Source organism: Geospiza fortis, unplaced genomic scaffold (genome assembly GCF_000277835.1).
Source record: "Geospiza fortis unplaced genomic scaffold, GeoFor_1.0 scaffold424, whole genome shotgun sequence".
NCBI lineage: Eukaryota > Metazoa > Chordata > Aves > Passeriformes > Thraupidae > Geospiza > Geospiza fortis.
Genome location: NW_005054354.1, coordinates 2338001 through 2353674, shown reverse-complemented (window position 1 = coordinate 2353674; position 15674 = coordinate 2338001). Strand labels below are relative to the sequence as shown.

At 38.3% G+C, this 15674-nt stretch overlaps 1 protein-coding gene across 3 annotated transcripts in view; it reads right to left on the bottom strand.

Annotated features, from left to right (window-relative positions):
* The window catches only part of ATXN7L1 (ataxin 7 like 1), a 110792-nt gene extending 95162 nt beyond the window's left edge, over positions 1-15630 (bottom strand). For all 3 annotated transcript variants that reach the window (XM_031059024.1, XM_005423515.3, XM_031059025.1), the window contains exon 1: positions 15421-15630. In XM_031059024.1, coding sequence (XP_030914884.1) covers positions 15421-15439 — 19 coding nt within the window. In that variant the 5' untranslated portion in view covers positions 15440-15630. The remainder of the gene's footprint in view (positions 1-15420) is intronic.
* Between the last annotated feature and the right edge of the window lie 44 nt (positions 15631-15674).

Genomic DNA, 15674 nt, shown 5'->3' with positions numbered 1-15674 from the left:
GGAGCAAACCTCATTGTCCAATTTACAGTTTGTTTTAGCCCTTCCAACTGCAGCAAAACTAACAAGAAAGTCTATCCCACAGTACTGAAATTCTTTAGTTTTTGTTGGGTGTGTAAGCCCTAAATCCTGATAAAATTTAATATTGCCTATTTTCTTTTTTAGAACACCAATTCACGCTCTCTTTTTTACAATTTTTGGAGGCAGCAATACTGGTAAGGGGATGAGGGTGAAGAATTTATAAACTTAAGATGCAGCACATTTGCTCTTCACTTATTTTGTATACAGTGTTTACAAAAGTTATAGAACTACTGATGTTGGGAAAACCTCTAAAAGCAGGTGCTTCCTTTAACCCCACAGACACATTTCCCATCTAAGTTCAATCTACCTTATACCAGCACTGATTTGCCTTGCTGTCAGCACAACCAAGAAAAACCATGACACTTTCTCTCATACTGGTGATGATTTTACAAAAAAGAGGCAAACTAAATGATACAAATACCAACATCCTTCAAACAACTTCTACTGACTCTTTTGCAAAACTAGGATAAAATGAGTTCTGATACAATTCATTAGAAATAACAGAGCCTTTTAATCTACCACAAAGATTAACCTGCTATATTCTCATAAATCCATGGCCAAGAAGGCAGCACCAGGGAAAACCTGCTGACAAAGATTGTTTTGTTTTGCAAACAAAGTTGAAGAAGGCATTTGGGTCCAGCCGTCAATTACCTGACCTTACAATGAGAAGGCACAAACTACCTGCAATACTTCTGAAAAGGCCCACAATTACATTGGTAAATGATTAAGTTATGCTTAGAATTAATGACTGGAGGGATAGCAGTGGTTTTGATTACCAGAAATACACAAAGCGAGATTGGAAAGCGTTACTTCCTCTTTTACCTGCTGTTAAAGGACAGCCTCTTCTCACTCACCACATTAGAAAGCTTTTTATCTTTCACATGAACTTATTTTTTTAACAAAAGCAGCAGTAACAACGTATGAAATTTTAGGGAGTTAGAACAAAAATCTTCCTTATGATCTGAACTGACTTTCTATGATAAAACAGGCCACAGAATTTAACCATATTATTTTAGCCTCAATCCCAAGCCTTCTGGATGGCTAAAGCCCTGTGTGCTTCCAGGGAAAGGCCCAGGGTGTTACGCGAGGATTTTGTGCAACAGAGTCTACTACACCCCTTGATAAACTGTTCCTATTTAATTGTATCATTAGAAAACTACATCTTATTTCTAGTCTGAACTGATTTAGTTTCAGCTTTCAGCCACGAGAATCCCCTTAATCTACCTGACAAAGAACCATCTAAGTGTCAGATACCTTTGCCTTGACTAAGTACTTACAGACTTACCAGGTAGCCTCTACTGTCTGTTGATAAACTAAATAGACTGAGCTTCTTAAATCTTCCATTCTAAAGCTGATTATCCAGGCCTTAAATTAATGTATCTTTTTTCTGAACTCCTTCCAGTTTTTCCAACACCAGCTGCGGACATGAGAACTGGGATACAACACTTCACTGAAGCAGAGTAAAATGTAGCAGTATTCACCTCCCCCTACTCTCCCAGTCATGCACTTTCAGCCTCCTTCAAGACCACTTCACAAAAGGAGTAACACTGCAATTAATCAACCCTCAAAAGCAATTCTTCCATCTCTGCTTATATTCTATCTAGTTCTTCCAAATACAAAAAATTCAAAATGGACCATGACCAAGTTTACATGTTTATTGTAAAGAAAAAATATGTATTTTTAACCCAAATTGCCAAAGCTGCAAGAATGATGAAACATACAAACTCAGTGGCTGTATTTTACAACAGAAAATTTGCAGAGAGAAAGATTATACTGCAATCATGTAATAGTTACCCAATTTAAAGCTCTCTCTTTAAACCACTATTTAATTCAATAAACTGAACATTTCCAGCCTATTTTGCACTATGGCATTCTGATGCTCACTTATATATTCACCTCTTGAGGTGCTGGGTGGTCACAGCAGGTTTTATTCTCAGCAAAATCTGGTGGGCACAACGAAAAATTGCTTCAGGCTAAAGCCAGTGTTCTTCCAGACAAAAGGCAGAGCTGCAGGCTAGTCATGGAGGATTTGCTAATGTTATAAATCTATCCATGTAGTGAAAATTACTTGCCAGTTATAATCTTTAATTATTACTGTATCACCAGCTAGTTCCCCTTTCTATCCTGGATGAAAAAGAAACCTGAGTAAAATCATGAAGTATCTAGGATGACCATTTTCACAACACAACAAAAAGAAAAATGCCCCCAAAATCCAATTAGAGATTATAAGTTCATATCCTATCACATCTAATAAAGTCCATGGTCTTCACTGGTAGAGTGGGTGCAGAAAAGGTGATGGTAATGTTTGCACAGCAAAGGAGCAAGCAACCTAGCTTCTGGAGCAGCAACATCAAATTCTGCCTTAAAGTAATTTAAAAATTATTGAAAGGCACTATACTAGAATATGTGGTGATTTGGTAAAATATGGTGAATTACTGCGGGTTTTTCCCGTAACAAGAGCTGACCTATTCTTCTAAGTGTGGCTTGAGTAACTGTACTTTGAGAAAAAGATAAAACCCAGCAATGTATTTTGAAGTATGTCAGTCCTTACTTTAATGTAAGTAAATGTAATGTAAGTAAAATTTGGTGTAATGTAAGTAAAGTAATGTAAGCAAAATTTGGTGCCAATGGCAGCATCGACTTTGAGAAACAATAAACAGAGTGCTACTCACTAAAGCCTGCCACAATCTGTCATAGGGAAAGGTAATGTGCTCTGGTATTTTGCTTTTTCTCTCCCCCCCCCCATAAATAAATACATTTTATGTGCCTGTATTCTCTTTGTAATCTAGAAATAAGGCATTTTCTCTTTCGAAATTGTTATGCAATAACATTCTTCAGTGAGGACTGGATTACACCCCATCAGTACAGAGTAGGCTTTCAGTGTTCTTTCAGTTAATTCCAGTGCAGGTATGATTAGTCTTTCAGCAGCAGCAGCCATGTTTGCCCATCCTCTTTCAGTGACAAAAAATTTCTACACATAGGTGGTAGGACACTTTGGGCCTCTTTACAAAGAGAGGTGATCTATAAACATCAGTAATCAACTTGTTTCTTCTTGTGACTTCTTCCCATCCACTCAACCCCTCTGCCTTTCCTCACATTGACCTGAATCCTATTTCATACACTTCCTCTGGATATATACACATTGGCCTGATTAGTACTCAAAGCAGCTTCCATAGAATGTTTTTGAACACAGGGAAAGTCTCTCTCATAACCTCACAGTACTAAAATGAGCAAGCTCTTAAAAGCACTTGCTCTGTGTACTGTTTTCATAGCACACTATGCTTGCACACGGTATGTCAGAAATCTGCCATGGAAAGCCCACATTCAAAGGGGTTCTCCTAAAAAAAAAATCTAAACTTCAGAGAAATTTGGACACAACAGGGTCATTCTAAAGCTGATAGTTGAGAACAAGAGTCAAAACTGTTTAGAATTTTGCATGCCACTTACCCTCCAAGCCTGTAATATACAAACAAACAGGCAGAAAAGAACTAATACAGAAGAAATAGTGTAAAAGAACGACAAATGTTGTTGCATACACAATGCGTTAGTTTCTCTTCACTTTTTGCCTAGTAGCAAAACTAGGGCACTATTCAAGAGAACAGATGAGGCTGAAGCCTAATAATAAAGGCAATGTTTAAGTATTTGGAGAACAGAGGTCATGTTTAGGGAACAGAGTTAAGAAAGATTAAGATTTATCTTTCAATATTTATGTTATTTTTGCAGTCTGGCAATTACAATCAGTTTTGCTTTCCAGCTCCGAGACAGTAAGACAATATTAGTAAAACAGGGAGAGTTTATTTTTACAAATGAACTGCTTTCACTAGAAATCTGTTCTGTATGCTACTTTCCTGTGTGCTATACTATCAGCTTTGATGCCTCCTTCCTCCACATCAACTAATTATTCTCTACCTCCTTCAAATTCCTCCTTAAAATAGCTTACTGCATGAAATTTTTCAACATTCATAGACTGATTTTTGTCTTCACAACATACACTGCTTATGGTTTTGTCTGAAATGTATTGGAAGCTCTGGGAAATGCAGACCATATCTTCCTGTTTCAAAGCTAACACTTACATATGTTACATAATTTGAACACATATATGACACATTTCTTTAGAACTTCTCCAAATACACGCTTGATTACAAGGAATTTAAAAAAAACTCAAATGAAAAGCCTATAAGAACTCCCACAGAGGATACACTCTTACCTTCCAGGAAAGGGATAAAAGTTTACAATACCTTTGATTTGCCAAGGAGCTTGGAAAACAAACAGTCAGAATAGTGACAGGTATCCTGAAAAGCTGGAAAGAATAATAAATGCCACAAAATAAAACTCGTAGCATTCCCTCCTTGAGCAATGCAGTCAAGAATAATTTTTCTTGATGAGCAAGAAGCCCAAAAATATGTAAAGCTGCATTACCTCTTTCAAAATTTAAATACCTAAAAGGCTTGGTAATGTTCACACCCAGTGTGTTGTGAGTTATGAGAGAAGCCGAAGAAAACTTACACCAAGCACAGAATGTTCGAAGACTCTATTAAAAGCGCTATACACACAGCTCACCATAATTTCAAGAGCTGAAACATTTTTTCTCCCATTTCTCCTCATGTTTTTCCACTGCCATGCATCCAGTTTCTTAATATATTTGCCCAAGGTTCTCCAAGTCTTCTAAAAAGCCAAAAATATAGCAAAAGCATGAATACAATCAGAAGCACAAAACTTCATGATAGTGCACAAAAAAAACCAACCACCTGAGAGACCCTGAAGAGAAAATCTGAGATTTTTTTTTTCCTGTTTTCTCAGCACGTCTGCATGGTGACGTGTATAAGCTGCTGGGATGACTGAACATTGATAACATACAGGGACATGCAGAAAGTTGCTTGGGAAAGGCAGGCAAGGTAATGAATAAAGCCTTCTAAGTCAAAGAATCAGCTCAATGCTCTGCGCATGAAGGAACTAATCTCTCCCACAGCATTTTCCTCTTCTTTAAACAGTTGTTTAGATCTACTAAAGAGATGTGAAAACCTGAGATTACCTTCTTAGACACTGAATGACATGAATGACAGCCATTCCATTTAACCCCTCTAAAATTACTGTCCTGCTTTCTCAGAGAAAAAAACAAAAAGTGCTGTATCATAAAGCATGCCTGCCTGTAGCATGTAGACAGGAACAAGCTGCTTTGCCCTGCGAGACAAGCACAAGCCATACACCCATGGTTACCGCAGCACCGCGCCCGAGCTCTCACCCTGATACACCCCGAGCAGTACCACATTACCCGGGGCCCAGTCCACGATAATGCAATCCCGTGGCCTTGGCTCAGCTCTGGAAGCAGGAAGCACAAGTCAGTTTCAGTATGTGACAGATCATGTAGACATAAGACTACTATGATGCACTGCAGGAAGGAACAGAACTACTACTTTCATGTCCGTCATGCTATGTGATAGATATGACCACACACTCTTCTCTCTCCTTGAAGAGTTTTTTTTTTTCTGTGATGGTTTTTGCTCTGCTTGCTAATACTAGGTCCAACTCCACCAATCCTGTACTCACTCTTGTCTTAAACGTCCATTTTCTTTGCTATATTCTCGCCTGTCCTAGAATTTGCAGTGGAAAAGAGAACCAGTCTGAAAATGAGGTTATCGCACATTTTCTCTCTCTCTCTCCTGCTGCTTACTAATCTGTGCCATTCCTCCAGTTGAGCTGAACTCACACCTGCAATTTCAGCCTTTTTTCTTCCTACTTTTGACTCACTCCTCAAACCTCTTCTTTTGTATCTATTTCTTTCTCAGCAATAGAATGCAAATATTTATTCCAAGAGAAAGGGAGAAAACATAATAACCATTTCACATTCTCCCTTCCCACTCTCTTTCTCTCCCTTATAGCTCTCCCTTCTTCCTTGTACAATAGATGTAAAACACATCTGTTCCACTCTCTCCTTGGCTCACCCTCATCAGCCCATACCTCACATCTCCTTTCTCCCCCCGCTCTGACAGAACAGCAGAACAGTCAATCGGTCTTTCCTGTGTTTGGAAATCTGCTTCTGACTCCTTGATTCTCTAACTACATTACTCTTCCTGTCCTTCTTTCATGTCTAAGCTTATTATGCTCTGTTTAATAACAAATTACACTTTTGTCTCTAACTTCAGTGAGTTTCCTTCATCTGACCCTTGCAATACAGTGAAACTATACTCACTAAAATGTCTAAAAACGTTTTCCTATTGCAACATCACAAATTCATCATTTCCATCACCCGTACTCCTTGTGTGTTCTTCACAAAAATTAGATGCCTTTCTCCTTTTGAAACTCTGTTTCTGACTTCCATTATTCTCCCCTCTCCTACTGTCCATCCTTCCTGTACCAATCCCTTCACAGAGTATTGGCAGGCTCTTTATTCTTCCTTTGTCTTCTAGCAGGTCTTCACTGAGCTGTATCTTTTGCTGCTACTCTTATGTCTGAGAATTCTACATTCCTGAGAACAGTCCAAAATACAGCAGATTAACATCTAAACAAAAAATCTCATTCTATCTGACACCTCTTGCCACTGAGTAGCTGTTAGCTTCAGCTCAATACAGCCAGAACAGAATTTAGATCTCACCACTTCTATCCTCTTTTCTCCACCTCCTCTCTTGATCACCCTGGACAGCATAATCAACTTGTCCATCATTCAGGTATAAAATACTATGATAAAGTACTATGTCATCTTTGCCAGTAGCTTCTCTCTTAAACTGTTCATTCAGGTTACATCCACATCTGAATGCTTCTTCCTGGGCATCCCTAGGACAAAGTCTGCTATAAACATCTTCAGAATAAAGGTCTGTCTAGGGCTTCACCTCACATTAGTTATATTTTCTTATTTTCCATGTTGACAAACATTATCCTGCTTATTCACACTGTTTCTAAAGTTTCTTCTATATTGTCATACTGTTTTACTCTCTGCATCCTTCTATGCACAATCCTCCATTCCAAATTTGAATATTGGGAACAACTCATCTTTGTTTTCCAGGCTCCTCTGTTATGTACACTAAACTGTCCACATCCTACTTGCTGTCACACCATTTGCTCACATTTCTAGTTGGTTCATATTGTCAGTATCCATTTACAAAGCTTTCAACAACCAGCCTGTATTTTCACTCAGGCCAATTTCCACACCTGAATAAGGATACCTCCTAAGCTCTTGCAAAATTACTTCATTGCCATCCAAATATCACTTTAAAGCTTTCCTTGCTATGTTTCTAAGAAAGTCACTTTAGTCTAGGCTAAAGTCAACCATCTATCACATTGGGCAACTAAGTGCTTTTGTTTGTCAATATTAGAACTCCTGCTTCGTCACACATTCAAAAATTAGTTCTCTGCAGCACAATTGCACAACACAAGTGCACACCCTTCCTCCCTTTGCTGGTACCCTGCAGAGTAGCATCTAGTGCCTGATGGGGCTGCTAGGCATTAGGATCATGCAAATAACAATACTGCCTCCCTAGTTATTGCAGTAACAGATCAATTACTTAATATTCTTCCAGATCATTGTCCACTAACTATCTCCATTATCAGACCCAAACAAATAAGGTTTTGGCTGTGTCAGTGTTTGCTGTGGTGGCATGGGTCCAACAAACTTTTCAGATGTAAATCATCATATCATCCTGTCTCAGTAAGACATAACTAAGAGCAGCTTAAAAAAAAAACTGAATATGCTATCACTTGATAATCTACCTAATCTGCACAAGTACAAGTGGCCAGTCTGAAAGCCACCTAAGGACAGGATACTTATCAGAAATTAAAAAGTGAACACACATAATGATTTACATTTCTTTAAATCTCTGCTTCCATTCTGACCATTTCAGCTCAAACGATGACAAGCTCAAGTCACCTTATTCTGTTACCGGAGAACATCCAGTCCCATCCTTGTCTTGCTAGAGAAGAGAATTTTGATCCAGCAAACTTCTCAACAACTACTGATATGGCATTAGCAGTGTTCAATCCAAATATAACTGCAAATTCCCAGACTGTGCCTGCCCCCTATGTCTAGTCCTCTGCAGCAAGAAAAGGAAGAGAAAGAATGACTGGACAGAAAACATAAAACACTGTATAACAGAAACAAATATAAACAAAATAAAGAACATAAAGAAGATCACACAATCAAACCCCACGAACTCTTGCCCTTTGCCAGTCATTCTTATGTCTTGCTACTACTTCATCAGTACTTTTCTGTCTCTTCTGCTGCACACCTGCTCCCAGGGAACGGAAAGGGAAGCCAGCCTAACCCGCTGTGTACCATGCACAGCTCTGTCACAATACAACTGCTTCCGTTTCACAGATGATTCAGGAGGGGCCTGTGGACTAAGTGAAACTGCACTAGACAGATACTGGAACCAGCAGTTGTGCAGAACCTGGAACTTCTGTCAGCAAGCTCTTTGCTACTTCTGGCTGATGCTCCTTCTGATCTGGGAAAACTCCCCTTCTTTTTTTGCCAAACAGCACACACTTTGTAAATACATGAAGACAGAAATCCAGAAGCTGGAAGACCAAATAATTGTAAATTCTAATTACTGTTAGGAAAACAGAGAGACAGGAATTGTGTTGGGCTTAAGCACTGTATTATTAATACAACTCAGCAAAATATGAAATGAAATTACTGAATAATAAGCAAAACATTTCAGAAATAAGGAAGACATTTCTATAAGTACAAGACCAAGAGCAATCAGAAAGCTCACTTCCCCAGCAACATCAGCGGCTTCCAGGCACAATTCTTAATAAGCTATACAAAAAGTTATGACAAAACCAGTCCCTTAAAATCAACCATAGAATAGGACACAGAAAAGAAAAAGAGAAAAATTATTCATGCCATAGTTGCTTTTCCTCTGTTCCATATCAGTTTCAAGTAGCTGTGCTGGATTCTTGGTTCAATTTGAGTCAGCTTAGTCAGCTGCATAGCACTGCGATAAAAAACTGGGCCATTTTTACTCTCATGGCTTCTACCCTTCTCATCCAGCAAGAGAACCATCAAAGATTTCTTGCTATAGACTTCCTAATAGACCTCTGTCAAACACCCTTACTATGTCACCACAGCATTTGCCAAGGGGTTTTTTTGCACATTAATTACTTAAAGACACTAGCTTCACCGGGCATCCTGCACCATTAACTCCTCAATCAGCTTTTTCAAAGACAAGCTGAGAACTTCTGCACCAAGCTGAACTTGGAAGACAGAAAGATCCAGTAATTAAATCCATGCCCATACAAACCAGTTGCTAGTTATTCCAAAATCACTCTGAATAATGAATAGTCATGATAAACTTATAGTCATAGTCAGATAAACTTATACTGGAGTTAACTCTTCAAGCAATACTCATAGCAACAATACTATTTTTACTGAAGGTGATCTTTCTTAGTAATGCATGCAGTGACTACCTTTCACTTTGACTATGAGAAACTTATACTTTCTGCCTACAGGACTCCTGTGATTCACAACTTCAAATGTAATTTGAAATGTTTTCCATAGGATTTTCCACTGCTTTCATCTCATTCATACACCTCAGCCTTGGTATAATGGCTAGTATTTTTTTTTGCCCAAAGGTAAAACAGAACCTGATAATGTCCCTATTTTTAATTAACTAGAAAAAAAGGCCTATTTCAAAGAAATTACTCCCTTTCACAGTGGAAATGGTTCAGCTCTTGTGTAGTCTCTTTTTAACACACAGAAATCTATATTTCATCTATTACAAACTATTAACTAGTTTGTTAACAGAGGCAGATCAACAAGAAGACACACACGTGTTTTTATATCTAAATCAAAATTAGATACACAAAGTCATTTACTTTCTGTAGTGACAGCAGGGCTTGGGGTACCCTCTAGTAAACACATAAATTTCCCTCTTTCTCAAGTCTGGTTATAAATTACAACTAGTAGAAGGAATGTCAGAGACAGATCCTTAGTGACAGTGCTGTCAGTTGACAGGGAATCACACATGGTTTCCCCACACATAATCAAAAAAAGGTACCTTAAACTACAGGAGATCTAACCTCTTCAGAACAACTGTTGCACAAACAATGAATTTTATCAAGATATGTGCACCTAGCAAAATCAGATTTTTTAATGAAGTAATTTACAGTACGACAGTTATAGATACATATTCAAAAACATCAAAATCTTGATTCAAAACACAGAATGTCTGATCAGAGAGCTTTACCATTACTCCACTCCTTTTATCCAGTGTGTGGGTTGAAGAACTAAAGGACAGGTTTCAGAAAATAACTATGTAACTATGAAGATAAACTACAATTCTGACTAAATTTTCTGGGCGCTATCATACATAATGTTTCATTCTTCCTCTGTCATCATTCTTTGAAACACATTAAATGAGGTGACAGCCATAACCAGGAGACATGCCACCCCCTTGCAGAAGCTGTCCATATAAGAAAAAATAAAAATATCAGAGCCAGATATCATATATAGAACTGATCAGTCACTTATACACCAGAATGCACAGCAGAATTCAATTCCACTGTCATTTCTCATCCTAAACAAAGACCCCATGGGGACCACTGCTTACTGTTCTTATTCCCACTATAAAGAATGGTAAGAAAAAGTTTCTTACCATTGGCAGGCCACAGTTTTGTGCCCTGCCAATTCTCAGTTCTTTCATTCATCAAGCACCATGGAATATTACATTTGTTTAAGAATCAGTATCTCTGGAAGACTATTTTAGCTTACAGAGAAGAGAAAGAAAATTATACAACATTCAACCCTCTCTTTTGCCCACTGCAAAACCAAAACCAACCCCAAATCACCAACTATGGTGGTCTAAATTCAAGAACCTCACTTCCTTCTTTTGGAGCATGTGTTTACAACCTTGTTGTAATTTTCATTCCCTCTCAGCCCTTTCTAACCTTCCCTACCACCACAAAAAGGTGGAAGATGAAGGCAGTAAGTAAAATGAGAATGATTTTATTCTCTTTTGCTTAGTATTTTTATAAAGGAGACAAATAGGAGCACAGGCAAACCACTAATAAACAAAAAATAAATAATAATTAAATAAAAGTTAAGTCCAATCTCTATGCTTACATTAACCAGCTGGTTTTGTCTTCTCTTCTTTCACAATCTCCCCATAATAATTTTAGCTCTCTTCCTCTTGCTTTTCATAAAGTAGAATGTTGTATGTCACATCCTTTTTCCCCCTATAGAAGTGTTCCTTACCACCACCTAGCCTCCTTAACTTCTTATTTTTCTAAGAAGAACAATAAAATCATTAAGATATTTTTCTGAAGAATTAAAAAGATACTGAAAGCAAGACTAGCCAGTATTCCTTTAATTTTGTTCTTATGTTGCTAAAGGATTTATCAAAAAACTTTTCTGTCAGATATTTGTGGGGGAAGTCAAAATAGGAAAAAATATATTGTAAACAATCATCCAATAGATTTAAAACTCCAGTTTCCACGTGCAATCATAAAGTAAAATGGTCAAGTTTGGGGTGGAACAATAAAAATCTTGTAACATAAAACCAGAAAAACAATTAGAATTTTTTACATAACATTCTTAAAGTCAAACAATAATGAATCACTACGATTAGTGAAAAGATTACCTAAGACAAAACACACACATCATCAGATTGAAACTTCAATAATACAAACCCACTGAACTGGGAAAGTGAACTTGACTATGACACCAAGTACCCAGACACAGACCTAAATGCCACAGGTGATACTTAACTCTGCTGTAATTCATAAAGATTCAAAGGATATTTTTTCCTCCTTTACAGCCTGTGTTTATCTACAAACACTCACAGCAATCAATGCTTGCACATTACTAAACCAATTATTAATACAGGTTCTGTACACAAAACCAAAAACTTCCCATTCTTCCATTATTTTCTCAGATATTGTATAAAGTAAAACACAAGCCTCCAAAATTAATCTCTAATCATCTACAGGTTATGGCTCATAATAACAGAACACTGTACCTGCCTCAGGCACACAGTAACTGTGATGTTTTACAGAACACAAGCTCTCAAATACAGACTTCTTTTACTATGCCTGCTATCTGCAAGAAAATCTTCAATTCTTCAAATATGCCATTCAACCTTTTAAAATTCAACATAAATTCTAAATGCTGCTCTAATTCTGATAACCCCTCTTTTAGCTAAGCCGGTTGCTTGGTAGTGATTTGTCAGATAAGTTACACAATACTGTTTCTGTTTCCTGATTAGATAAGCAGATAAGTTTTGGGGTTTCTTTTCTGGCACAAACATTTATGTATAAAACTTCTCATTTTCTGTGAACACTTGGAACTTTGTAATCCCCTCTCTACAAAACTACATGCCAGTAAAAGTCAACCATGGACAGAATGCATTTGCTATAGGAAAACTCAGAGTAAGCGTCAGCATGCAAAAAGTAATTCTGTCTAGAAAACTGAACAAACGTTCAGGAAATTTCTCTCCCTCTATGCTGCCTACATATACACTGCAGAATAAAGGAAAGCAGTGGGCAATACTCCTGTCTCTTTACTTTTACCCCTAAGATGGGGCACAGGGGGCACACGGCCTCAGTGCATCTCTTGCATTACAGAAATGAACAGCACAGTGAGACTGTGAGCCCTCTGCCCAGAGATGCAAGCAGCAACCCCTTGGGCAGGCAGAGACTTGGCAGGCAGTGCTCCTATCCCCCACCTCCAGGAAATGCTGCCTCCCACATCCCCTCCTGGGCTAAAGCAAGGAAGAAGAGCAGCCCCACCACTCTAAACACACATGGTACACAACCAGAAAAGAGGCAGCAAAGCAGGGATCAAGCTAAGTGGAAGCACTTTTTGGCACCAAACACCATTGTTTTTCTACAAAACTGAAGTGAAACACCTTGTCATGGTCTGAAAACCAACATATTCCCACTCTTTAGCTTCCACCATGCTCTGCACACAGTTTCACTCATCTGAAAAGCCTTCTTGCTAAACTGCTTACAAAGGGATGGCTGCATTAACCTGGTCACATAACTAAAGATGAGGAAGTGCAGACAAATAATAAGTAAGTGCAGAGAGATCAGGTTTTACACTATCTTTATCAAACAGGACAGTAATTTTTGATACTTAAAATCCTGTCCATCTGTTGCCCCTGGTTACTTGATACAAGTAGGTTACAAGTAACATTTGATTTTTCTAAGACACCACTTACAATCTCCTGGCACCACAGATGCCATTAAAAAGGTCCCCTCAAGATGATAAGATTGTAAAAAAAAGGAGTTGGGTTTTGTTTTCAGAACTATCATAACCACAACCCTCATCTAGGAACGAAGCAGGCAAAAAATTTCAACATGTCGCACAACACATGAGCAAGGTCAGAGTAAAAGCACAAGCATTTCTGCAAATACATGAGAAAATTTCCTGCAGACCAATCCAACTCTTGAGTCTTCCCCCACCTTTACTAATAAGGACTGTGGGGCCCAAGGAAGATTTACAGTGAGTGTTCAGGCACACAGATGGGTGTGGTGAAAACACCTGTATTAACAGACTGCCTAAGTGAATACAGTAGATACATACTCATTTATTCAAACTTCATGGAAGTTCTTTCTAAGTGATCTAACACAAGTTACTACTTGAAAGCAATAACATCCCTAAGGCTTTTTATTTTCTAAATATAACAGTCAATTTTGGGTTTTTTTACACAGTATTATGACATAAGTACTATAAAAGCCAGTAAGTGCTTCACACCTGTCATGATCATAATGTCAGCAATGACATTATGCTTTGTTTGGAAGTAATTTTTCTGGTTAGTGAGTTTAAATAGATTTCCTTTGATGGAGTCTCTGACCCCCCCAAAACCCAAACAAGACTAGAACTGATAATTTACACTGAATCTTTCTAGGAAACAATTTGCATACTATGTATAACTAAGGAGTAGAGATGCTTCAATCTTTATGTCCCATGCTTATAACAGGAATTTGTGTTCAAGGACTTCTGCGCACAAAACATCTTATCTCAACAAATTAAGCTCCTTATGAAGGCACAACTGAAGTAGCAAAATTTTTGTTCAATTATTTTTGAATCAACATTACTGATATATGTACAAAGCCTTGAACCTTTTACCTATAAATACCTTCATGAAAATCCCAGTTCTGCTGCTAACTTATCTTTGGGCTGACAAAATAGGTTCAGGCACGTAAGAATCAAGATAGGAACACAATCAAACTTGGCACCTCTGTAAAGGTCTTTCAAAAAGAAAGTTTTATGGTATTTTAAATAACTTTAATGCATACTCCATGCAATTTTATAGTTTATTACACAAATCTACATTACCCATTAATTCATTCTTTTTTCAAGAGCTTGTTTAGAAAACATAAGATTCCTTTGAGCTGCCAAGATGCTCAAAATCGAACGCACGCGCAATGACAACTGTAATGTAATGAGAAACTTAACATCATTTCAGAATATATTTTATGACATTACAGGTAATAATGGGATTTCTCTCAGCATGAGTAAGTCACACCGAAGTTTCACTATGATGGGATCGTTCATTATGAACTGACTTCCCAAGAAGTATTTCCCGAGACAGCGAGGTTGTGTACATAAAGCACTTTCTTAACGAAACAGAAACAAAAACAAAGCTACTTGAAAAAGCATCCTGAACTATTTCACTAGTTGCATTAAGTGTTACCTCAACGTGATCTTCATGACACACATCACAAACAAAATGTTTCTCCTCTCACAGCTGACAGAGCTGTGACAGGCCTGGCATACTGGCAAATACCACTAACCTGGAGTTTGCCTGTTCACACTGATAGTACCAGAAGAAGTTATGGCCCAAATGACTAATTTTATTTGGTTTTGCATAATATGCATAGATTAGTGTAACCTAAGATAATATGTGATGCTGGCTGCTCAGTTGACTGTAGGTCACACTCAGCAGTGCAAGCGAAGAATAAAATGTGCTTTGAGCTAAAGTGAAAGAACTCAAAGATGGTAACAAACCCTTTCTCGCTGCAAGGGAAAACATCTCCACTAAGTTGCTAATAATAATAATATAATGTTTAAAGTTTATATGCTTATCTTCACATGACCAACTGGAATGTTGCACCAAGGGACAGGGTCTACAAAAAAATCCAATATGGCCACTGATGTGTAGCTGTCTTCTGCCTCAAAATTGTCTCATCTTTTACCACGTCTGTCAGTTGCGTGTATACACCTGTTATACCCTTACTTCAAAAGAAGTTGACAGTGACAGTCATCTGCATGTATCCAACCCTGAAACGTTCTTCACGGCAGAGAAACCCATATGCTATCAGACCACCCTGTCAAGGCCAAACCACAGTCATTCACAACCACCAAGAGTCAGACAGGTAGAGAGAGGTGTGCCAGCACTAGCCACTTACCTTCTTTATTAAGCCTCATAACCTCCCTGCTTTTTCCACCCTCCTTTCCAGTCTCTTCCAGATCTACACCTGCAGAAGAGAAGCAGAGTCAGGAAGCGCCGAGGGCCCTGAGGTGTGCATTTATTGTTTGGCGAGGGGAGGAGGAGAGGTGAGGAGGTGAGCAGTGTTTCTATTTGCAACAGCAAAAGCACAATGGTCGGAGCATCTGCCAGGCAGCGGAACCGCCGGGCCCCCCGCGGCAGCACCCTGGCCCC